The 23,657-nt window shown below is 42.9% G+C and overlaps 2 protein-coding genes across 5 annotated transcripts; both read right to left on the reverse strand.

Annotated features, from left to right (window-relative positions):
* Positions 1-1,971: 1,971 nt before the first annotated feature.
* Positions 1,972-10,139, reverse strand: cacng6b (calcium channel, voltage-dependent, gamma subunit 6b). The gene is made up of 5 exons (XM_085801473.1): positions 9,998-10,139; positions 7,435-8,184; positions 4,786-4,860; positions 2,669-2,806; positions 1,972-2,591 (listed from the first exon to the last, which is right to left on the reverse strand). Exons 2-5 carry the CDS (start codon positions 7,796-7,798, stop codon positions 2,371-2,373), a joined length of 798 nt encoding a protein of 265 aa, XP_085657599.1. The 5' UTR covers positions 7,799-8,184; positions 9,998-10,139; the 3' UTR covers positions 1,972-2,370.
* Positions 10,140-13,642: 3,503 nt separating this feature from the next.
* On the reverse strand, positions 13,643-22,499 carry u2af2a (U2 small nuclear RNA auxiliary factor 2a). 4 transcript variants are annotated; one of them, XM_085801475.1, is made up of 12 exons: positions 21,894-22,499; positions 20,852-20,993; positions 18,806-18,841; positions 18,382-18,485; positions 18,122-18,273; positions 17,868-17,984; positions 17,593-17,731; positions 17,381-17,460; positions 17,068-17,190; positions 16,862-16,948; positions 15,921-16,169; positions 13,643-15,802 (listed from the first exon to the last, which is right to left on the reverse strand). In XM_085801475.1, the coding sequence occupies exons 1-12, from the start codon at positions 21,940-21,942 to the stop codon at positions 15,668-15,670; spliced, it is 1,413 nt and encodes a 470-aa protein (XP_085657601.1). In that variant the 5' UTR covers positions 21,943-22,499; the 3' UTR covers positions 13,643-15,667. The 4 variants fall into 4 exon arrangements, with proteins under 4 accessions (XP_085657601.1, XP_085657600.1, XP_085657603.1 ...); XM_085801474.1 differs by having other exon boundaries at positions 17,575-17,731; positions 21,894-22,486; XM_085801477.1 differs by lacking the exon at positions 18,806-18,841.
* Positions 22,500-23,657: the final 1,158 nt, after the last annotated feature.

Consider the following 23,657-nt stretch of genomic DNA (forward strand, 5'->3'; position numbering starts at 1 on the left):
ATCACTCCTTATCACAGTTTGGGGTGATAGGGCATCTTAAAATTTATGGTCGTCAGTATTTTTGTCAACTTAACAATCATAACAGCTGAGATTTTTCAGGTTTTATGAGCTTCCATTTCCAATCTGCAGTTCCCATATCAAGAATCCTAGGAAGTCCATTTCCATTTACAAAGATGCAAGTAGTGTCACAGTCTCAGCAGAGCTATTAACAGCTATATATACAACCAGGATAGTGTGTCATGTGGATTCACTTTCCGCCTAGTGGGAGTTCGCAGCGTGTTTGTGTGCATAAAGGTGGTCAGGTGATTGAAAGTGACCGTCCGGATGCCACCCGACTCCCCTGTGGGCCGGCTGTAAGGACAGTGATTGGGACTTTTCTGATTTGATCAATTGTCTGTCTGTGAGGAGGCTGGCGGGACGAGGGGTGGTGACCCTGGGCTCAGTCAGGGGAAGTGGCGCGCTGAGGTCGAGGGCGGCGAAGGGGACGAGAGGGCACAGAGGTATGAGGATAGGCCGGCGGGGGGTACATCGTTGAAATTCAAGGGTAAGGTTTCCTAACCTCTGCAGTGAAATGCATTGCGATGAGCTCTGGCCTAATTATAGAGGAGCGGATTTGGGGGAGGGGCATGTTTGGCAGAGAGGTTAGGAGTCACACTGTAAAGGGGGGAAAATGGGTGAAAGTTTGAGGGCAGACAGGGTGTCATGCCAACAAACAAAAACATTGTATGTCAAATCCCTTTAATGAAAAGCAGAAGTAGTGCCACATACTAGGTACATACAAGTAGAAATGAGCACATATAATTTCTTGCTACAGAGAGAAAAGATGAGCATCCTATGACACAAATAAAATGTATTTACACCACACATATTCCAAAATAAAGTAACTGACACAAAACAACAGTGACCGTTCATAAAATATAAACACACTCATTTTATGTACAGAGTTGAGGTTATAAAGTGAGTCCATTATTCTCTGATATACAAAATGGTATTTTAATCTCCTCTCACAGTTGATTTCATTCATCATACATTCATATACTGAAGCAGCATTCACCCAATGTTAAACACACAAGTAATAAATAATAACAACTAAAGCTTCCTGTTTATCAAGTACGAAGTGTAAAAAACAGTGTCTCATAGGACGCACTGCTAGAATAAAAATGAGACTCATTGAGTTCATAAGGCAACGAACAGCAGATAGGACAAATGACTTCTGGATGTACCGCATACTGATTGTTAGCATTATCAAAAACAAAAAAAGAAAGGAAAAAAAAGTATTTGTTGCTACACTGATACATTCTTATGGTATTAGGGAATTTTAAATTATGGAAGACCATTTCTGCTTGGAGAAAAAAAAAATAGAAAATGATTTCAGTGAGTCAACATTATGAGAGAGTAATTGACTTACAAACTTATAGTGTTGTAAAAAGACATTTATATTCAGGTTACAGCCCTCTAGCAGCCAAGCTGACATTGTTACAGAGAAACAAAGGGAAGCGGTCAGAGTGGGTGGATGGGTCAGCAAAATATTGGATTTTATCAGGAGGCATCTATCTGTCCCATGTTTTTTTTGCAGCCAAATTATTATATTATTTGTTATGGAGGAGTCACTGAAGTATTGTGTTGAAATTGCAAAACACATCTACATCCATTCACATAAATGTGCGTGAATCTACATTTGCACTGTGACATGGAATGAAATACAAAAATAAATGTTGTGGATATGGTAGATATAGAATATGTAGCCTATCCAAGAGAGCCATGGATGTGCTATGCCCCAGCCAAATTAAAAGCAATGGCAATTCCATAACCTCCTTCCTTAATCATAATATTGTAAACAGGTTTTGGAAAGACAGAGACATTATATCATCCTGTTGATCAGAGACTGCTGCTATAGAGGGCATAAATTATGGAAACCTATTGTCTATTTATCAGAGGAACTTGTTCTATTTTGTTTTTTCTACTTCTCTTGGCAGAAATGAGCTTCCATATAAAAAAAAATCTACATAATCTAAAATAATAAAAGGTTTTTAAATATAAAATGTATTTACTCTACTTATGCTGGCAGAAAGACTGTGTAGATTTATGTGTGGTTGTAAAGCTTTGAGTAGGCCATTAAGCCTCCATCTATTTTCTAGAAAAAAAACAACAACAACCCTAATACAAATTTTAGTTTAACTCCAGAGGGATTCTTCATGTGCTGATGACTTTTCCTCATATGTTTGATTAAGACCTGGTTTCACCTCTCTGACAAATTAAATGCCAAGAGCAAGCTCAAGGTTGTAGCCCTCAGGAAATGAGCTTTCATAGATTACTTGCCCTCAAGCACTTTTATCAAAAACACTTTGTGTATATTTTAGCATTTGAGTGCTAGGTGGCGCTATTCTTGTGTGGCAAGCATTTCTGCCAGAGGCTAAACGGAAGAGAGATGATGACGAAGAGGCATCCTCCCAAAATAAGAGCTGCTCCCGCCGAGCCTACACAGGCCACTGACCAGGACAGCTCATGGTGTAACGGTATGGCGTGGTTACTGGACAGAAGGGCCAGAACAGACTGGTGGAATATCAGGATAGAGAGAAGGACCAGTACGCCTGGACAAAGGGAGAGAAGAATTCGACATCAGATCAGAACATTTAATACAATGTGCAATCTGCAGTGAAGTCCTTACCTGATAGGATGAAACAGAAGGAGGCTGGCTTGAGAAAGAACTGCACTCCTTTGCTCAGGGCCATGACGATACAGATGGAGCCCATGACCATCATGGTCAAACTCAAAAGGGCAACAATAGCTGCTGCTAGATTCAAATCTGTGAACGAGAGCACATGAACAGATGAGACAGAATAATGTATAAAGCTGGTATATAAAACTGAACGTAGCAAGAAATCTAGAGTAAAGGGGAGTATTGTCAAATGCTGTGTGGAAACTGGGGATTTCATAGTCAGTCACTGCAACATTTGCATAACCTCACAAAGTTTGATTCTTCTGGGCTTATATTTGATTGCACGTGATTGTTAAAACATGAAAAAAAAAGTAGTGAAATGTGCCACTTCTCCTGTTGGCTCTCTTTAAAACAGAATTTACTGGCGACGTAAACCTGAACAGGTGCAACCCATAAAGCAGACCAACATTTCAAAACAGCCGGTGCCAGATTTTTTTTTTTGACACACCACCATACAGACATCATTTTATTAATTCATTAATTCATTCACATCAGATAAAAGATTGAAGAATGAGACTTTTTGGTGAAAAGAAGAAGCCAAAAATATAGAAGCTGATAAGCAACATAGGCCTCTATGAAAAGACGATAGGCTATTTGTGTTTTTCCGCTCTTGGAGGGGCTTGTTGGAGTGAGATCATTTGACTACAGGCCGTAAGAGTTGTGTAATCCCACACAGTTTTGTACACACATTCATGGTCCTCAGAGGATGAATCCCTCTGACTTTTAATCCACCACTGTGTCTTTGCATTTGTAGATTTGAGTGAAACGTCTCCAAAACTATTGGATGGATCGTCCTGAAATTTGATACACACATTCATGTTCCCTTATGTATGAATTTAAGGGGCGGAGTTTAGCTCAGTTGGTAGAGCACCCGCCCCATGTGTTGAGGCTATAGTCCTCGTTGCAGGCGGCCCCGGTTCGAGTCCCGCGTCGGACGGCCCTATCCTGCATGTCTTTCCCCCCATCTCTGCCTCCCATTTCCTGTCACACTCTCAACTGTCCTATCGAATAAAGGCATGAAAAGCCAAAAAAAAAATATATATATATGTATGAATTTAAGTGACTTTGAGGATCCCACGACTTTTCATCCAGCTCACCATCAGGTCAATATTTCTACTGGTCTTACTGGACTAAATGTCAACATGCTAACCATGCTAAATTAATAGGTGGTGTGTAGCTATGATATTAGCCTCAGCATGTTAGCATCGTCAGTTTGAGCGTGTTAGTATGTTAATGTGGAGCTGTTTTGGCCGCTTAGGCTGTTAGCATGACTAACTGCAGCAGGAACTGGTTTAAGTTCATGCCTGTATGATTTATGGTCATTTAGCCTCCAAAATGACCATACACTGAAATATCAAGGGGTCATTCCTATGTTCCCACAGCCCTATGTTCCCTCAGCCCTATGTTCCCACATTTCTAACTTTTGTTGTCACTGAAAATTAGGCCCTATCACCATTGGTTGGGTTTAGGCAATGAAGAAAGGAGTTGGTTAAGTTTAGTAAAAAGACCAGATAGAGGCTAGACAGGCCAGATAGACAGAGTCCAGATAGGTAGAGAGAGTCCAGAGGGAACATAGGGCTGAGGGAACATAGGCACACTCCCGAAATTAAGACGCTTCTAAAACTTTTTGAGCAAAAACTAAACATAGCTATTCATGAGGGTGAGATTTATTGCTTCCATTATAGTTTTGGCTAGGTCTGCTGAATAAAGTGGCAACTAAGTGTGTCAAATATCAGATAGTCCTTGAATGCATCATCAAGGAAGTTTTCAGAAGAGACAAAGATGACTTTATGTTCACTGTGATGTAAGTACCAAGTCTCCAAACTGCGCTGAAACCAGTGGTAGCTACCCTGGATGGTAAAGGTACACACATTAATCAGTCTGATAGCTTAGGGTTTGCTCCGGAAAATGGGTGGCAGCAGAAGTTAATGGGCTAAAACATGCAAAAACCACCAGGATGGTCCTGTGAGCACAACACTCAACATCTTTATATTGATAGAAACTGCTGTTTAACTGTTAGTGTGTATCTATTTGTATATCAAAGATCGCAAAGGAAGGTATCTCACTTTTGTTAGTCGTCTTCTTGAATATGACTGCATTCTCCCCAGAGGTGAAGAATTTGAAGTAGGTGCAGTTGGTTTCTGTGGTTAAAAAGAAAAGATCAGACAAAGAGATCAGACCCACACACACACACACACACACACACACACACACACACACACACACACACTCACACACTCCTATGGATGACTGCTGGTCTTCTGTGATGTGCCTCCTATGCATCCATGCACGCTGTCCTTCCAGGCATCATTCCTATTTATATCCAAGTGTCGAGCATTAGCTGGAGTATCCAGACACACACACACACACCGCTACACACTCAACACACACTGCCCAGCGCTGCACATATGGTGCCGCCAGAGAGGGTGAGAGACGGCAAAACACTGAGGGTGGATGGCAGAGGGGAGAGAAGGAGTGGTCGACAGGGAGAAGGGGCAGATGGAGGATAGAAATGGAGAGGCGCAGTGAGTGAGGGGAAGAGGATGTGTGGGGTGAGTCGAAGATGAAGGGGGGGGGGGTGAGATAGTGGGGAAAGAGGGGGGCAGATGGTGGGGTGGTGAGTGAAGGAGAAGAGAGAGGGGAGCCACAGATGGAGAAGGAGGTGAGGGGAGCAGGAGATGTCAAGAGGGGGAGGAAGCACAGAGGGGTTGGTTAATACTGCATTAGACATACTCTCTCCCTCAGTCCCTCTTCCTCGTTTCCCCCTCTCTATATTTAGACAAAAACTGTGAAGTAGTCAGATTCCACTTGGCTTCACAAGCACATAGTGATGAGTTACCCGTCAAATATGTGGTCCAAGATGTCCACAAGCTTCTACACACATTTAATTTCTTTTACACACAAACATGTCTGAGCCCGAGCACGTTTGCAAACATTTTCATTGAAGCAGACACTCCATTTATCAGCCTACTGATTTTTTTTAACACATTATGCTATCACAGTCAACTGATTTTGCTCTTGTTACCATCACTGAGGCTATAATTATTGAGCCATCATGTTCCTCTCCAGCAGGCAGCGAAGACGGATAGCTGGTCTTGAGATGACAGGCGCAGCATCGGCGCGGGCTGCACTTTGCTTGGGACGTGAGCCAGAGGCATGTAAACAGGGATGCGATACAGAGAAGCAGAGATGGCAAAAAACAGTTGTTTTCCTCCAAACACTGGGAGCCCACGGCCATCTGCAACAGGCGGCGTGGGCCAACAGTGTGAAAAAGATTGTCAGAAGCATACTGGCTGCATTCACACTCTAACAGACCATCTTGGAAGCATTGAGATAGATATCCGTTAGAGGGAAGCCGCAGCCAGACGTGCGGGAACATTTTGACAGAAATGATGAATTAGTCCTTGAAAACTGGATACAAAACAATAGTGACACGCCATTCAAGGTGATGTATGTGAGGAGTATCTATGTAGGCTATATATGTGATCTGCATGTATCTGCTGGGGGTGAGGGGATGCATTTTGGTCTCTTTAGTGCTCTGTTGCATCACAGCAGATTTCCTCAGACAGGGAGTGATTCCAGGAGAAGCTCCTCCTAAAGCCTGCCGTGCTATGCCTATCTCCATCTTTCAATACCTGCCTCTCCTTTCAGACAGAAATAGGTCATTGTGCAGATAATCGACGCACTCTGGAGAACATAACCACGGTCAAGTTGAATAAAGTGCTTTAAGAACGGAGCTGTCACAACTCCAAACATGGATGTTCATCAGCACCATAAACCTGTGGTCTGCGCCTTTATCACCTGTCGGCACTGTGTGCACAACAGGAGATGATTAGGTGCCCAGTGAGGAGAAAATCTTAAAATTAATAATGCTTCATTACACAGACAACGTTATGAATCATAAGGATAATGTTGTATAACGGGGGATGTACCTGCATGCTGCTCTGTGTGTTTACGGCGGGAGAAGAATTGAAAACAGCTTCACTGTGGTCCTCTGTGTGCAGCTTCATTCCACCAGATCTGTTTCCCTGTATCGTATTTCTTTAATGATTCAATTTGCACATTATCTGTAGGATGACCTAGATACATATGTATGCAGGCAGCTTCACATACACAACTATCCTCTGTCTATCCCTTTGTGAATTTATAGTGAATGAAGCTATACAGCATGCTGGTAAAACGACGTGAAATACAGAATATATTTAAAAAAAAATTTTTTTTAAATGACAATTCTTGACTTTTGACAGAAATTGTTTTATTTTAACCATGACATGGTTTCACATGGTCCCTCATGGGTTCAGATGAGAGACCTACAGATGTAAGCATATTCCCAGAGGCGATGCACCATATTAGTTATGCCTGTTCCCTCTGTTTTTCACATCAGTGATGATGGCAAAGAAATGTACATCGTTTATATATCCTCAGTGATGTCAACAGTTTTACAGCCACTCAGAAACATCTTTTTGACCATTTTCTATCAATTCACTCTCACACTGATGCACGTACTGAAGCATGGGGGGAGCCTGGAGGAAGGCTTGCATGGCTGGGCAAATCAATTTGCAGGAAAGCAGACATAAGCAGACAGTCAGAGAAACAAAACAGACACGCTCCCTGCAGAAAGCTCACCTGCTCACCTCGCAGAGAGTACAGAGGACAGACAGACAGACAGACAGACAGATGAACACAAACACAGACACACTGGACAGAGGCCTCACCTCCAGGTAGCTCAGCAGGGCCGCAGCTCGTCCTCTCTGGGTCTATGTCAGCCACCCATAGGGTGCGGATGCAGCCCTTCCATAGGCCGTAGTGGGCCATCTGGCAGGTCTGGTTGCCGCTGAAATTCTTTGGTTGGGCTAACTCCACCCAGAACTCTGTCCCCACACCGAGAACCGTCAGTGTGACGCCGATGATAGACACAAAGAAGGCCAGCTTGATCTTCCCCTCCTGGCTGTCACTCATCTTGTGTGTTCGCCTCTGTACCCTTCCACCTTTCATTCCAGCCAGACCTCCACCTTGTCCCGCCCCGGCCACCCCCATGCGGCCATCCTCATCTTGCTGTACAAATAAGTTGGACCACATACTGGTCTCAACGGGCCTGGCCCAACCACAAAGACGAGGGGATGGGACAACAGACTTCGGCTAAAGATTACGGGGAGTAAATAATAGATGAAAAAATGTAAGGAAGGGGGGGTTAAAAGAGAAGAAAATGGGGAGGTGCTCAGGTTGGATAGGGTTGAGCTCACTCAAAAAGAGGTGACACAGCTATCAACTGTACTGTGATGGGTAAATTGAGCAAAAGAAGCCCGGACGAACAGTGGAAGTGAGGGAGAACTCTGAAATTAGACAGAAAGCGATATGAATAGAACTACAATAAAGTAGGGGGACGGATTAAATAAGGTAATGATAAAATGGGAAGAGGTGTAGGCAGGACCAGGAGAGCCACTGTCTGTTTTCGGTCCAGTCCACTGAAATAGAGAGATGAAACAGAAAGATGAAAGAGCAGCCGGCATATGCTTCACAAGAGCAAAATCCTTTCATCACCAGCGTAATATTTAATTTCCAACAGCTTTATCAGCATCTACAGTATTCCCTCCCCTAAAAGCCATATGACGCGCTCTCAGCCAACAATAGATAAGCCATATGGCGTTTCCCTGAAAGGCAGATTTTGCTTCAGATGAAGAAACAATTGGGCTGGATGAGCTAGTGGAGTAGTCTGGTATGGGGTCAAGGTGAGAGATAACACCACAGCGCCAGACTGAACCACCCATCTTCTATTTTCCCAAAGGAGTTGACAGCAGACCGCATCCCAGAGCAGGTAAACTATCTGTGGCTTACACACAGATCCCCTTTGATCTGAGGGGATAATGGGTTGCCTCAAATATCTCCCATCCTGCATTACGTGTACCGCCAAACACCAGGAATCTGCAGCCATGAGTGTCTTCTTTAGCAGCGTGCATGTGGTCCTGGCTTATAAAGCTGTTTCTGTTATTCCAAACTGTGACTGAGTTTAAACAACGTGAGTGACAGGGTGCAACGGTGTCGCCCCTCTGCGCAGGGTGCGTGAGAGGTGATAATTCAAGCCTGAACCCTCTGACAGAGTGGGGGCTGCAATAATTAACTCAGTCCAACAGGTCACATAGTGGAGGCGAGAGGCCTGGCCAGTTAGGAAGGCGGCACCAGCAGGCCACACACAGTTGGTAGATCACTTAATTCAGAGTTTTGTGCTGACAGCATCAGAGTTTTTATATAGGCAAGGCACCACATGAACCCACTTAGAGTAAGTACTTTGTGTACGATATTTTGGGTGTAAACACAGAGGGCAGCATGCGGCATTTAAAACCTGAGAGTAAGCCTGGGAAATTAGATTTAGTTAGTTAGTTAGGTAGACTATCTATCTATCTATCTATCTATCTATCTATCTATCTATCTATCTATCTATCTATCTATCTATCTATCTATCTATCTATCTATCTATCTATCTATCTATCTATCTATCTATCTATCTATCTATCTATCTATCTATCTATCTATCTATCTATCTCCAAAACAGCTCAATACATCTCTAATCAATGGAATCATGAATAGACAACATTAATTTTGTTTTGAACAATGACATGAGCAATAATGATAATAGGACTTGATCACCATGATATCTCTCTGCCGTATGTTGATAAACAATAATATTGATTTATCGGGTATAGCCCTAAGTGACAGTAACCACTGTAAAAGGATCCAATCTTCTTATCTGCCAAGCTAATAAAAGGCAGATCTCTAATTAACAAAGCTTTGGAATAGCAGCCGTGCATCAGAATACTCCCCCAACATTAACTGTAATAAAGATCATCAAGAGCTGCAGCTGCTGACAGCCAAGTTAGTGATCACAGAATTACAGACCTCGATCACATTACATCCATATTAACCAGGATGATCGGAGGGGTTACAGCATGCCAGGCTACTCTAAGGGGGAGGGAGGGGGGGTGGATAACTCCCACCCCAACTAATGCCGACTTTGTAATAAAGGATTATCCAGAGCTGTGTACTTATACATGTTTATGTGGTTTGTGATGCATCAATAAAAACAAACTAAGGTGCACTGCCCTCAGCTCTGTAGCAGCTGTGCAGAGGATCAGCTTGTCGCACAGGGATATTTAAAGTTGTGAAAGCAATGAACTCTCTCTATCGTGTGACCAACAGCAGCAACAACACGTGTTTAACACATGGGTGTAAGAAAGCAATAACTAGCTAATGCACAGGAGTGAAAAGAAGAATAAGTCTGACCTGTTTGGTGTGTGTTGCTCAGTTCAGGAGGAAGAGACGCTTGAAACTTAATAGAGGGGGAGAGTGGTGATGGGAGAGTTAGTGACAGAGAGAGAGGGAAAAGGGGGTGGGAGGGTGGTACGTAAGAGTTATGGAAAGTGAGTGTAACAGGGGAGGGGGCTGCAGCCTGGTTGGTTAACACTGTTGATGATTAAGTGTGTGTGTCCATGTGTGTGTGTCTGTGTGTGTGTTTGTTTGTGTGTCCCTCACACCGCCCCTGCAACTCATGTTCAGTCTCAACAGCAGCACCCTGTTCATGGCGTGTATACATGTTTGAAATCCTGAATCAGCGAGCCAAGGTGCTGCGGGGTGGTCCGCTCACATGACGACAGCCGTGCCAGCATGATTAAAAACATATCTGTGTGTATCTGTGGCAGCATGGGGCTCTCTGGGGCTGTTTGCGTATGTGTGTGCGTGTGTGTGTCTATTTTAGAAAGCCACCTGTTAATGACATTAAGTAAGGCCGAGGGAGGAGCCTGTGTTCATACGAGAAGGGGCCGGGACCGTGTTTTACAGCAACACAGCAGCACACGTTGAGGAAAGTGAAAGTCTGACCCAGAGACAAAGAGTGAAAGTAAACGGTGGGGGGGGGGGGGGGAAGAAGATGAAAAGGAAAGAAAAGGTAATGTAGAGGAAGGTGCAGAGATGAACTACACAGTAGTTCAGAGCAGAAAATGAAAATGTGCAGCCCCATTTCATTCCTCACTGAACAAGGTCCAGGGAGACTTACTGTAAGACTCAGCCTGGTCTTGTGGAAAGCTTTTCCTGTAGCCCAGCCCTGCTTGGCTCTCACACAGTTTGGGTTACATACGTGGCACAGCAAGAGAGAGAGAGAAAGAGAGAGAGAGAGAGAGAGAGAGGCCAACCCCAGCAGCCAGCTACGCTCAAGGGGGGTGGAGGGAGAGTGGGAAACAAACCGAGAGTGTCGAGGACGGAGAGACAGAACAGGAGAGAATCAGACAAAAGGGACGAAACAGGCTGCAGGCTGTGACAGGAAAATAAACACCTACAATGTCCAAAATAGTCGAGTCCTGTTCCCTTTCTTCGTTCTTTTTTTGGAGGGATTGCAGTGAAGCCACACGGCTGATTCTGGTGCAGTTTGCATAGAGGAGGAAGAAGAGGCAATTTGACAGTTGTGATGAATTGATTCATCTGAGGGACAGCTCTCTCTCCTTTTTAATGCGCATATGTGTGTCTATTCTTTAAACTGACTTTACCCTCTAATTATGCAGCCGGTCTCTGCTCCTTCATCATGTGAGATTGATAGAAAGTGTCCTCACACAGTCCGAGGCCATCAATAATCTACAGTATGCTGATGTGAACAATCTTGTCTCCACATCACTCAAGTGCCCCTGTCAGCAGTACTGATTTATGCTTCAACACGCTGAACTGCATGCATGTATGCAGCCATGCGCATACTGGCCATACTTGTGCACATCACAGCTACATGCACTCCTTACTATGATGCTCCATGAGGTAATGTCGACTGAGAATATGTGTCCACTCAAATCATAAGTCGGGTGGGGTTTTTTTTATTGTTCTTATTGTTTTACAAAATAATTCCCATGAAAAGACCAACGATTAATCCATAGATCCTGTAGTAATGTGTATTTCCAGTGGAGCTGATGCAGAAGACGCTCCAGCTTATTCCTCTGGGTGCATGTTCTCCATTGTCATCCAGAAACTATTAAAAACACATCAATGAGCCACACTGGAGAACATGAGCACAGTGGTTTATTTATTTTTCACTTGACCCCAATTGCTCCATTCTGGTGCAGTAAATATCAGTTAGCATGGCTGTTTCCTCTACACATTGAATGTTGTTACTATGCCCAGCTCTTTTTGTAGCTAATTTTTTAAAAAAAAATACATATTTCACCTAAGGTAGATTTGAGTAGGCTAAAGGGGGTTTGAGGCAGGCCAAGATCCACAGACAAACAGAAAGTATTGAGAGGCAGACTAATACTATTGTTGTTGTTTTTCATGAGATTTGTGGACAATAATAAAAATGTGAAATATATTATATAGGCCTCTGCATAACAGAACCAGACAAACTGGAGGTGGAAAAAAAGGATGTAACATTCAAGTCATCATCAACTGAGTAGACACAGGTCTCCATGTTTAACACCATCGTTCTTTTACAGGTGTAATTTGTTGCTCTTTTCATTTCTAACCCTATATGCTCAACGTACCTGGTCCCATATACACAGAGTACTGCACCCATTTGATTCCAGTGTTGCACGCTCCCACTGCTGCAGTGTTGTATCTTTCTGAATGAAGATCAATGGGGAGGCACTGCCCAGAATGACAATGACGATCAGCAGTATTACATTCACCACTAGAGGGAGATAAGGCATTTTTACAATCCTCACTGCAGCACTGGGCCAAGGAGGCCTGCTGCTAATGATATGTAATAGGTCTCATGTAAAGCAGCCTGAGCGTCCTGATCTATAAGGGAGGCTGGGTCAGTTCATCATGTTTCCTCTGGTGGATGTGGCTTCAGCTGCTGCTGTTTTATCTGTACCCTCAGGGAGCAACAGAGCAGAGAGTGCTGCATGAGTGGCCCTACTGCTGGGGTTTTGTGCAGTGGGGTGCAGCGATGCAGATGGAGATGGGCAGTATAGAGCTGACACAGGACATTGTTTCATGTCAGAGATTTGTTGCTTTCTTGTAACTGTTTCACAGGATCTCCCTGTTGAATTGGTCCCAGGTGGTTCCAGCCTTTATGGCGTTTATTGCTGCTGAGCAAGATGGATGTACTCATGGGGACTAAGCGAGATATGAAAGAAGAAAATACTGACAACATAACATACCATCACTTGATTTCTGGGCGGATTCTGACACTGAAGGCATGGATGGTGCTGCAGCAAAGGGAAGATACACGCCCAGGCTGATTAGATAGATGGGGTGTAAGGGCTGTAAACATGAGTTTTGTTCATTTGTACGGGTTAGAATGAGGCACATGAGAAATACAATCAAACTTAATGTGCCAGGATAGGAAATAAAGACAAAATGGGCCCTACTGATTCCCTGAAAACCTAATCCACAGCTTAAATGTATACATGTATGCTCAGTGTGACTTTGAGAAAGCAACAATTTAAACTACATTTAATAAAGACTTTAGTATGTTTGGGCCCCAGTATGTAATTGAGATGCACTTTCGCCTGTCAAAATCTTTGGTGGAGAAAAAAAGCTATATGACCGTCTGGTTGAGTAGGTGTAAATATGCCTTGCCTCTTTGAACTGTATCTTCTAAGTAAGGCTGTATTTAGGTGACATAAACGTCATAAATCGTGAGTTGATTTTCAGGACATAAAGGAGGCACTGGGGTACGAAGAGGGAAATATTCAGAGCTGTGGAAAATGTATTCCTCATACTGTGTTTAAGTGTATTTCTTGTGTCTGTAAAATGGCTCCATCACTCGGACGTTACCATTAACTACAGGGTTTGATAAATTATGCCATCAACTGAATGAAACTGCCTGGACATGACTCCAGTCTACTCCATCTCCATAATTAACTGAATGTCATCACTTTGTGGCTGAATATATCTGTGCTGCACTCTGGTGGTTGTGCATACAAAAGGAAGCAAAAAGAAAAAAGACAACATGTAAATTCAGTTTTTAATCAACAGTTGAAAACAAATTGGACAAATGAAAGACTGTTCTGCTTTTATAAACTAGATGTGGTTTTTAGGGTTTAAATCATTTAAGAAATCACATTGTTTTCAGAGAAATAAAAAGAGAAATTAACTGACACAGTGACACTGAAAAAGCAGACCTTCAGAAAGTAAGGAGAAACATTTCAAAATTGTTATCACCGACACACAACCTCTCCTTAGCGCTGTCTTAAGCAACCCAAAGTATCAAATGAAAGCAGAGTCTCAAGCCCATACAGTGTGAACATGTGGTCCTCAGAGAAACAAGGGCAGAAGATGAGGGAGATTAGAGAAAAGCAGATTTTAAGTTCACACGGACAGTTTCAAACATCCCAACAGCTACCTCTAAGATTTAGTGAATACCCCCCAAAGGCTGATTAAATAAAATCGTGTAAAATAATCAAATCTTGTCATGTGAACAGAGAACCGTGAATATAACTTGTATTTTAGTCAGATGTGCAACAGGAAATCCTTGTCTGCAGGCTTTCAATGAATGGCCAATAAAGTGGTCAGTTTAATTTTAATTCATCAGTGTGGACAAGCCATTCACTTTATCTGCTTTTTTTGTAACAAGTGAGGCTGGGAGTAGTTGTGTTGTGTAGTTTTGGTTTCACCCTGTAGCACAACATGAGTCGTGAATATCAGTTACATGTTTATTTGGTCTTTTCAAAGAGGTGAGATGTCACACAAAAAAGCCAGACTGATCCAACACATCTAACGTCTCAAATCTGCATGGAAACAAGAAAGAATGAGAACTGGCGATGCGAGGCTAAAGCACGAGATAGTGACATTTATGAACATGGAGACATTGATAGAGGGGCGAGCCAAATTTTTTTCCTCAGCAAATTGACATTGTGTAATAACATTAAGGCTTTTTGGTAAGGAAGAGATACATCCCCAATAGATGCGTATCTATTTGCCTCTCTTTGCCTTTCTTTGTTTATTTCCTGTTGAATTAAGTCTGGGCCGAACTGAGCCGAGACAAAATCTCACCTGTTAAAAAGCTGTGCACAAAAGATGGGTGTGAAAAAGTTACAGTAAATAACAAAAGAAAGAAGAAAAAACAACTGAATAGGTATAATTGAAAATGTTCTTTTCTTATTCTGTAGCCTGAATACAAGGCGATATTACAGCTCAAATCATCAGAGAAGCTACACACAGTATCGAAACAATTACAGTTGACATTCAGATACAGATTCTCTAACAATCGTCCTGAGGGGGGCAGTAGTCTGATGAAAATGAAGGAACATGAGGGAAATGTCCAAACAGAAAAAAAAATCCAATGGTGAAGAGTCTCCCCTTGGCTTTCTCATGATGATGGCAAAACTGAAGTGGATGTTACAGCTACTGTATATCTACATTAGACGGTCAAACAAAATGCCCTCGTCTTCCTCTCCATCTCCCCCACATCTCCCTTTCACAAATAAACACTCCTGTTTCCTCCATCCAATCCCAATAGTCCAGTTAGTTCCCTACAGCAACTCCTTCCTAATGTACTTAAAACAGGCTACCTCCATTTAAATACAAATCTTAAAGTGTGGCACCCCCCTCCCACCCAAAATGACATCCCTGTCTCACAAAGTATAAAAATTGTTGACCCCACCCTGGACCTATTATTACACACATTTCTCAAAAATCTTTGACACCCCCTACCCACCCAGCTACACCCTCACCACCCAAACCGAGCCCCCTGTCTTATGGACTGAATATAAACCCTCCTCCCCAGTTTTCTACTGTCCAATTTCCAAATATCCGTTTTGACTGCTGGAGATTTCTCGTAGATCTCAAATGAAAAACTGGATGTCACCAAAGCCGTTCGTCAAATGCTTAATATTCCCAGATCTACCTGAAATGGAGCTCTACCAAATCAATCAGGGGGCTGATTTGGATATAAGCAGTGCGCATCCCCTCCCTCCCTCCCTCCCCCCCGTACTTGTCCCTCTCCCACCCACCCCTCTTCTCCTCATGCCTCCTCTACCAGAAGTCCCGGCGGTGATAAGCGTCTGGATCGCAGTATTTGGTCACCACCACCCTGTTGGCAAACTTCCTTCCTGTCAGCCCCTGCATGGCCTTCTGGGAGTCAAAAACTGATGTGAACTCCACGAAGATCTACAAAGTTATAAAAAAAAAATAGATTAAATAACAGATTAAAACATATTTGAATAATATCTTGACTGTCTATCATAAATAAATGTAGAATAACTGAATGGGATGCAGAGGGTCCTACCTTGCCAGTCCCAGGCACTTCCAGGCCGTCCACGGGTCGAGGTATCTCAATGCTCTTGACTTGACCGTACTTGCTGCACTCGTCCCTGACGTCCTCCACAATCTCCTCGTACTCTTCATCATCCAGCAGCTCCTCGGGGGCCACCATGTTCATCAGACACAGCACCTCAGTGGGCAGACCTCCCATCTGAGTCACCGAGCTGTTCAGACCAGGCACCTGCAGCGTCACTGGGGTCTGGTTCATGCTCGTCTGAAAACACAGTTTGTCTTTAGTATTAGGACCAGAAGGAGTTCAATGTCACTGTGTGTAGACCTTATTAGGCCAAACAGTGGTTAAAAAGAAGACAGGTCATGTTTAACATTTTCATAGACTGCAGTGGACCATTGCTGCCAACAACCGCACTTATATAGAGCAAAACATTTTTCTCGTTTCTAACAGTTGTGTTTTTCTAACTAGTGGAGCTAGAGCCTGTTTTTTCAAATTTACGGGAGCAATTTCAGGATGAAATTTCTCATTCAATTGTGTTTTCTTGTTGGTTCAGACTATGTGGATATACCTACTATGTTCTTGCCCCAAGTTATAAATCCTGTTAAGCTTACTCATTAAGGAAAACACAAAACAGTGTAGGAGCTTCAATAAGTATTAAATACAACATATTTTAAGCTGCTTTGTGAGAAGTCAGAATAAACTATGAAGGATTTTCCCTACTCTCTCAGTATCTGACATGTTTGTCAAATCTTTTCTTGCACTAAAATGTACTTTACTAAAAAACTTTACTTAAAGGAAAGAAATTCAAATGTACACAGTGTGTTTCAAATATAGCACATAAATTGTTAGACTTGATCTGGTCGGTGGTTCGTCTTTATCCATTTATGAAAATCTAAAAGAGCATCTAGCCTCCCACCACCCTGCTGTGATTCGTCCAGCCCCTGGACACTCACCAGAGTGGCGTTCTTGGATCCCACACTGGCTCTTTGCACCAGGAGCTTCTTGTCTCCGAGCTGCATGCCGTTCAGCCCAGCAATAGCCTGCAAAGACACCAAAACCTCTTAAAGCTGTGGACGTTTAAAATGAGAATCTCCTCTTCTGTTGCTGGATTGCACTGAAAAATATCCTGTTAACGAGTAAGTTCTGTTGCACTGTTTACCTGGTCATTGAGGTTGACATCAACATATTCACAGAAGGCATATCCTTTAGATAGGCCTGTGGCACTGTCCTTCACCAGGTTGAAAGCCTTCAGTGGGCCAAATGACGTCAGCAGCTCCTTCACCTGAGACACAGAAAACAGAAGAGTCATTCAAAGTCCAAAAACTCCCCTGACCAATCAATGATCACTATGGGAATCAAATTATAGCTAATAACCAGAGCACACTTGAAAATGTTTGAGAATGGGTTTTGTGAAGTACACCACGTATGTACTACTACCGTTTGGAGGCAGTAGTACACTGTATCATACCGACCTGGTCATCATTCAGGTAGTTGGGCAAGCCGCCAATGAAGAGCTTGTGAGCCGAGTCGGGCACCACTGTGGACACCACGCCTACGTGAGACAAAGACGACCGGCAGAAACATAAGCAGAGGTGCACAGAGCTCCTGATGGGAATTAATGACTGATTCTTATGAATTATGCAACAAGTACTTAGGGGTTAAAAACCATTAATTGTCTGTGTACCAGGCACATATACACTGGGGTTCTCGCTCATGCCCGGCAGGGGCTGGTAATCGTGTGGACGGCGGATCTTGAGGCTCTGGCCTTGAAAGATGATGCCATCAAAGGCCATGGCCTGTGTTGTTTCATCCACTGAACGAAACTGCACAAAAAAAAACAAACAAACAAAAAAACAAATAAATATAGTGTTACATTCAGAACTGTTGTTTGAAACAGAGATAGACACACAGAGAGAAAACAAATATTGTCTTCATCAAGAGGTGGGGGCCTTGTGTCACCTCAAGGAAGGCAAAATTCTTATCCTGGTTGATCTGAACCGCAAGAACAGGGTTTCCAGGGGCCTGAGTAAGACCACCCAGACGCATCTGGGCATTGAAGAAGTCCATCATTGACTCCTACACACAGGAAGAGAGAAAATTTAAATAATCTTAATTAATGGTGAGACTCTTGGGGCATGAGGAATCACATATAGGCTATTTTAATGTATGCATAACGTTGGATTCAAATGTCAAAATACTGTCCCGTTTCTCACCTCTGTGATACCAAAGGGGATATTGCCCACATAGAGTCGGCGGGCCTGCCGGGTCATCTGGCTGCCCACTACAGGTACAGGGGTGGGAGTAACAGCCAGGCCGTCTGGAGTCATGGTCGGCAGGAGGGCTGTGGCTGGGATCTGGCCTGCAGCTGGAGAGCAAAGCCAAAGACAGGAAACGTTCAACAAATGTAATTATAGGTATACATTTGACTCTAGCCATGTACAGTGTTAGTGTAGACGGCAGTAAGGACTGTTACCTTGCATGGCTTTGTACTGCATTGGAGTGATGTGCTCAAAACCAGGTGGGGGGACATCCCAGTACTTCTTCACCTTCTTCTTCTTCTCACGGTGAGGAGAGCGGCTGTTAAGGGAGGAAAGGACAGGTAAATTAAAAGTGGAATGAACAATGCACAGGCAGATATCTGTCATTAGTTCAGTAGTCAATTACTAGATTTGATGATGGGTCATGTCTTCGAAATATATACTGCAAAATGTAGAAACTTTTGAAGGGGGTGGGGGCTTGCATCAATCATAACATTGTAATGTGATTGGTAAAGGGAAAAGAAAGGATAGGAAACCCAATCCAGGTAGATATCTACACAGAGAATCAGAGGCAGACCATTCAGTTTGCAGTTGTTGCAATAATGCACAAACCAGCTTTGTGTTAGTTTGCTGTATTACCTTCCAGCATTGTCCTGGGGGTAGCTGGTTGGTGAGCTGAAATGACATTGGAAGGGTTTCACATTTCTCTCAAAATCAATAATTACATTCACCAACATTTCCACTTCACAAAAATAGAACCCAAATGTCTACGACCCTCACCAAATACAAAACGCTACCAGTCCAGGAGCCCTGGTAATCCTTGTATTTCTTAAAGCACAAAGTACTTTCAAGTTCAGATCACACTCCTGCACATTCAGTGCATGGCCACTCTGACTGCTGACATGCAAAACCATCTGAGAACAACTAATGATGCAATGAAAGCCGAAAATGACCATTTCACAAACGCATAGCAGCTGCAGAGGAGTGACATTATTACATATTCCAACGGAGGGCTCACATTGGGTGACCCATAGGAACTTATTTTAATTTAGCACTAAGAGACAAAGCGTCAGAGTCATTCACAGCCAACAAGCAGCAGAAAGTTGACGAGCTTTGCGACAGCATGTAGAAGACAGAAGTTACCAAGGCAGTCATTAAAGAGAAGCGTGGCTACACTCTAGCAAATCAATCTTATAAAAATTTAATCCACAGAATTCACCATCATGGCCTATTGTATTTAGTGCCTGTTTCAAAGCTATACTCCGACACTTCTAATCATATCCATATCCACAAAGACCCACAGGTGTCCAAAAGTGAGCATGTTTCCCTGACAACAGTCAGGCTTGTTGGTGGGCACTTGTCACTGCTGTTGACAGAGCTCTGCGAAAAATTTACACCTGTATGAAAATGTTCTCGCAGCACAAACTCCAAAAGACTGAAAATGCAAAGAATCTTAAATGACAAACCAATTCTTCTTGATGGCGTCCTAACAATGAACAGGACTAGGGCAGCTTTTCTGTTCCCAACTTGAGAGAGTGGTAAACAAACCCACCCTGACAGGGCTTCTTCTTTTGTCTGAACCCAACCAAAACCCGATGCAGATCGTGTGAGCTCAAGCAATGAGATCGTGATTCCCCATCATGCAGTTACTACCATGGTCACAGCTTGCTTGTTCACCCTGATTAAACATACATGGCCACCTTGACCTTGACCATCCTGACCTTGACCAAACCAGGCACCCAAACATCATCCCAAAATGTTTCGTCTCAGGTAAGGTATCAATCAATGTAATTTGTTGTTTTACAACCGATCAGAAATTCTCCGTAAAACCATTAAGCCTTAAAATTTGTTGAATTATCAAGGACGTAAAAGATCATGTGTCAATGTGTGTATTCAAAATGTGGCCCTATGTTGTCTGTAAGGCATGATTTGAGCCGTGTCACCATCAGAAGTGACAGAGGGCTTGTGGACACAGACCATAAAAAACATTATCTAAAATAGGGATTATCAGTCAAACTACTGGTAAAATTAGATAAAATATTTTTGATGGGAACAAGAGGAGGACAGTAAGATTTCAGTGGCTTTGTTCTGGGAGTTTAACTCATATAACTAGTATATTAATGTGATCAGTGGATAGTATTCAGAATCACAGTGTCTTAACTTCAGGAGGTCAGCTCTTAGGCTTTGTCAAATGCTTTGCTACCCAAAATAAATAGATGGTGAGAATTGGCTTAGAATTGAGTGCTTATGTTGGCCTGTTTTTTAATCAACGCTAATGGAATTTAATGTCATTTCCTGTGTGTGTTTTCTTGAGTTTGGAATTTGCAGCCACCTACAGTACAGTAGACGAATGGTTAGATGCCAAGATCAAGTCGCGGGTGTAGCACAGACATGCTGGTGCGCCAAAAAACATGTATGTGTGCACACTCCTGATTGACGGCAAAGGCCAAATGTGCCCTGGGACATTTAATGCACTGCAATACAGCCTTGAAACCAAAAACACTGTTTTCATAAATTAATGTGGTCAAAATAGTTGTCAACAGTGTCTTGTGCTTGAGTAACTTGCAATTTACCATGGTAATGACAAGAACTGCGAGGCCAATAAGGAGGGAGTTATGATGATGAGGTGACAAGAGGAATTTTCGGAAGTTGCTGGTCCGGGTGTAGTTGTACAGAGGTACTGACCTGCGTCTGTGCCTGCGCTCCTTACTGTCCCCACGGCGGTCCCTGCTGCGTCTATCCCTGTCTCTGCTCCTCCTTTTCCTCTCTCTGCTGCGGCTGCGGGAGGAGGACCGGCGGTGGTGGCGGTTCTCTTTGTCCCTTTCAGCTGCAGGATTTATGATAAATGGCATTAGAGAAAGATACACATATGAAACAACACACAATTGAACAACAAAGGGATAATCATCAATGCCACTGAAATATCCACATGGCTTTCACTTCAAAGACTAATGATGTTGGAATAAAATTTGAAAGAAAATGTGCCAACTGTTCAACCTACTACACATGACAATACTAAAGTTTGTATAGAAATTCTATAGCAACACTACAACATGTAACCCTACCAATGATGCGATACGATCACCAGAGAATAATAGGGGACATTAGACCAAACATCACAACTAACTATAGTTTGAAATGTTGGTTGGTTTAACGTGTCCCAATGTTCATTTATTTCACCAGCTACAGTACAACTAGGCTACTTGAGTGCAACGTTAAACGTGTAAACGCAGATCTAGGTTAAAGGGAGATTACAGTGGGATAAAGGTAACAGCTATGGTTAACAGCGTTGTCAGCTTCTGGTGTCAAAAATAAGGCTGGGGTGTTAGTAAATGTCCACTAGACCCAACAGCTGCAAAGAATGAGCTCTTGCTGCCCCCAACTATCCAGTCAGCTGGCGCTGGCAGAGGCACCGTCATGTTATAGCCGGCCCCCAATGGAAACAATGCGGGTTACCTTAGCGTGGTTAAACACACTAACGACATTAAGACACAGTGCACGATTTAAGATTCAGCTTTTACAGCCACGGTTGCAGCATTAATGTACAGCTACAGCATTACAGCTAGCTACAGCGGCTAGCGACGGGCTCACGGCTGAGGGCTAACAACCGAGCTCACACCGCTCCAGTAAATAGACACATCCATCTCTCGCTAAACTGATAGCGACGGCTGCAATCAAATGCACTTATTAGCAATTTCAGTCCCCAGGGTGTAAGTGGTTCGCATACCTTGTTTGTTTTCAGATAGCTGTCTTTCAAATTCGTCGAAGTCCGACATCTCTGTGGGCTGGGGGCTGCTGCGCTCTCACCGACTGCGTTGTTCAGTTGGCGGTGGCTAGCTCAGGCAGGCTAGCAACAAAGTGAACAACACTTGTAAAAACAAACGCCTCGTTGGTGAAGCTCGGGTGCGTTAGCTCTCTACTACCGGGCTACGTAGCGACTGGATTACGAAAGATTGTTTACCAGCACACACTTTCGCGGCGTGGTGTCTATTTACAGCGTAATTGTCAGAATCATTGAGAAAGAAAACGTGTTCGCATGGGTTAGCGTGCTAACGTTAGCTGCCTGGCTGGTATCAGAGTCCAGGGGAACGGGCCTGCTGCTGCCGAGCCTCGCTAGCCCGCTAGCCACCACGAAAACCGAATGAATGAGAGGATTTCCTCAGCCAAATGCAAATCCCAGGCGATCACTGGCCACCGAGGCGCAGTTACTCGGCCTTATGAGCCAAATATACTGGCTTTCAAATGTTTCAAGACTAACGAAAACAATAAAGATTTCAGTATGCCCGCTTTTTTTGCTCCGTCTCCCCGGTACCCCGTGACACCGGAAGTTGATCAGTGACAAGTTTCCGGTGAGTGAAAGAAGAACCTTCATCGCTACACAGAGGAGAAATTTATATTTTGCGCATGCCTTATTATTCCCCCCCACAAAATTAGGTTTCATCAACGTTTGCTAAATATATAATGTCTGAAGCTAGTTGAAAGTCTCCTCCAGGTTAGTCAAGTATCAAACGACAGGGAATTTGTGTTTTGAAAATAAAATAAATCAGTAACAAACACCAAGTGAAAAAAAAGTAACAAAAAAACATTATAACATCCGCTTTAAATCATAAAGATCACATTTAGTGTTCCTCAAAGGATCTTTGAATTGAAAAACCTTACTGCATACTGTAGATGTCATGTTTCTGATGTTTGAAAGAAAAAAATATATGCACACAACTCCATGTTATGGTGAGAATATCATCATATAACCTATATCTGCTACACTTCACCACAGACAAGATAAACTGTATACTGCAAGAGGTAGATAGAGTGTGATTATATCATTGACAGAGGAACATCTGTGCTCACAGTACCTTTAGTGTATCATCGGGACTGCAAAGTCATGCCTCAATACACATGAAAATTGAATCATCTCCATATGTGCCTATGGTGTAAGTATTTCATCTTAAATAATGTGTGTACTGTTCTTTCTTTGCCCTTGCTCTCTGATCAAAGTATGACAATTTTTTGCCCCCCTTAAAATTGTCAGTGTGATGTGATGATGGATAGAACAAATAAGAAATTAGAGATATTTGTAGGAAATCAAATGTTTTAATTACATTTGTGTTAACAGTACTGTCCATGAATCATACAGATTTGTTTTCAGTAAGTGGTGATGTTGGATTTTACAGATTAATAAATCTAAATTCTTGTACGAAATCAAATGTATTCATGACATTTGAGTTTCGTTATACATTTGGTGATTTAATTGACAATAAGTGAGATGCACATTTCCCTCAATATACATAAATGAGACATTAAATGAGACAAACATGGTTTTCAAAACCCTGCACCTTGGTTTTGCAAGGTCAGCTGCAGTGCACGTTACACAAAAATTGGAGTACCCGTCTCTGTTCATTAAAATTGAAGTGATTGTATTCCACTGTAACCTAATCTGTTTTTATATATTACTGTAGATCATTTACTGTACTGACATGAACACCACACTTTA

This window comes from Trachurus japonicus, chromosome 16, assembly GCF_045865225.1.
Source record: "Trachurus japonicus isolate A0001 chromosome 16, Traja_1.0".
NCBI classification, from domain to species: domain Eukaryota; kingdom Metazoa; phylum Chordata; class Actinopteri; order Carangiformes; family Carangidae; genus Trachurus; species Trachurus japonicus.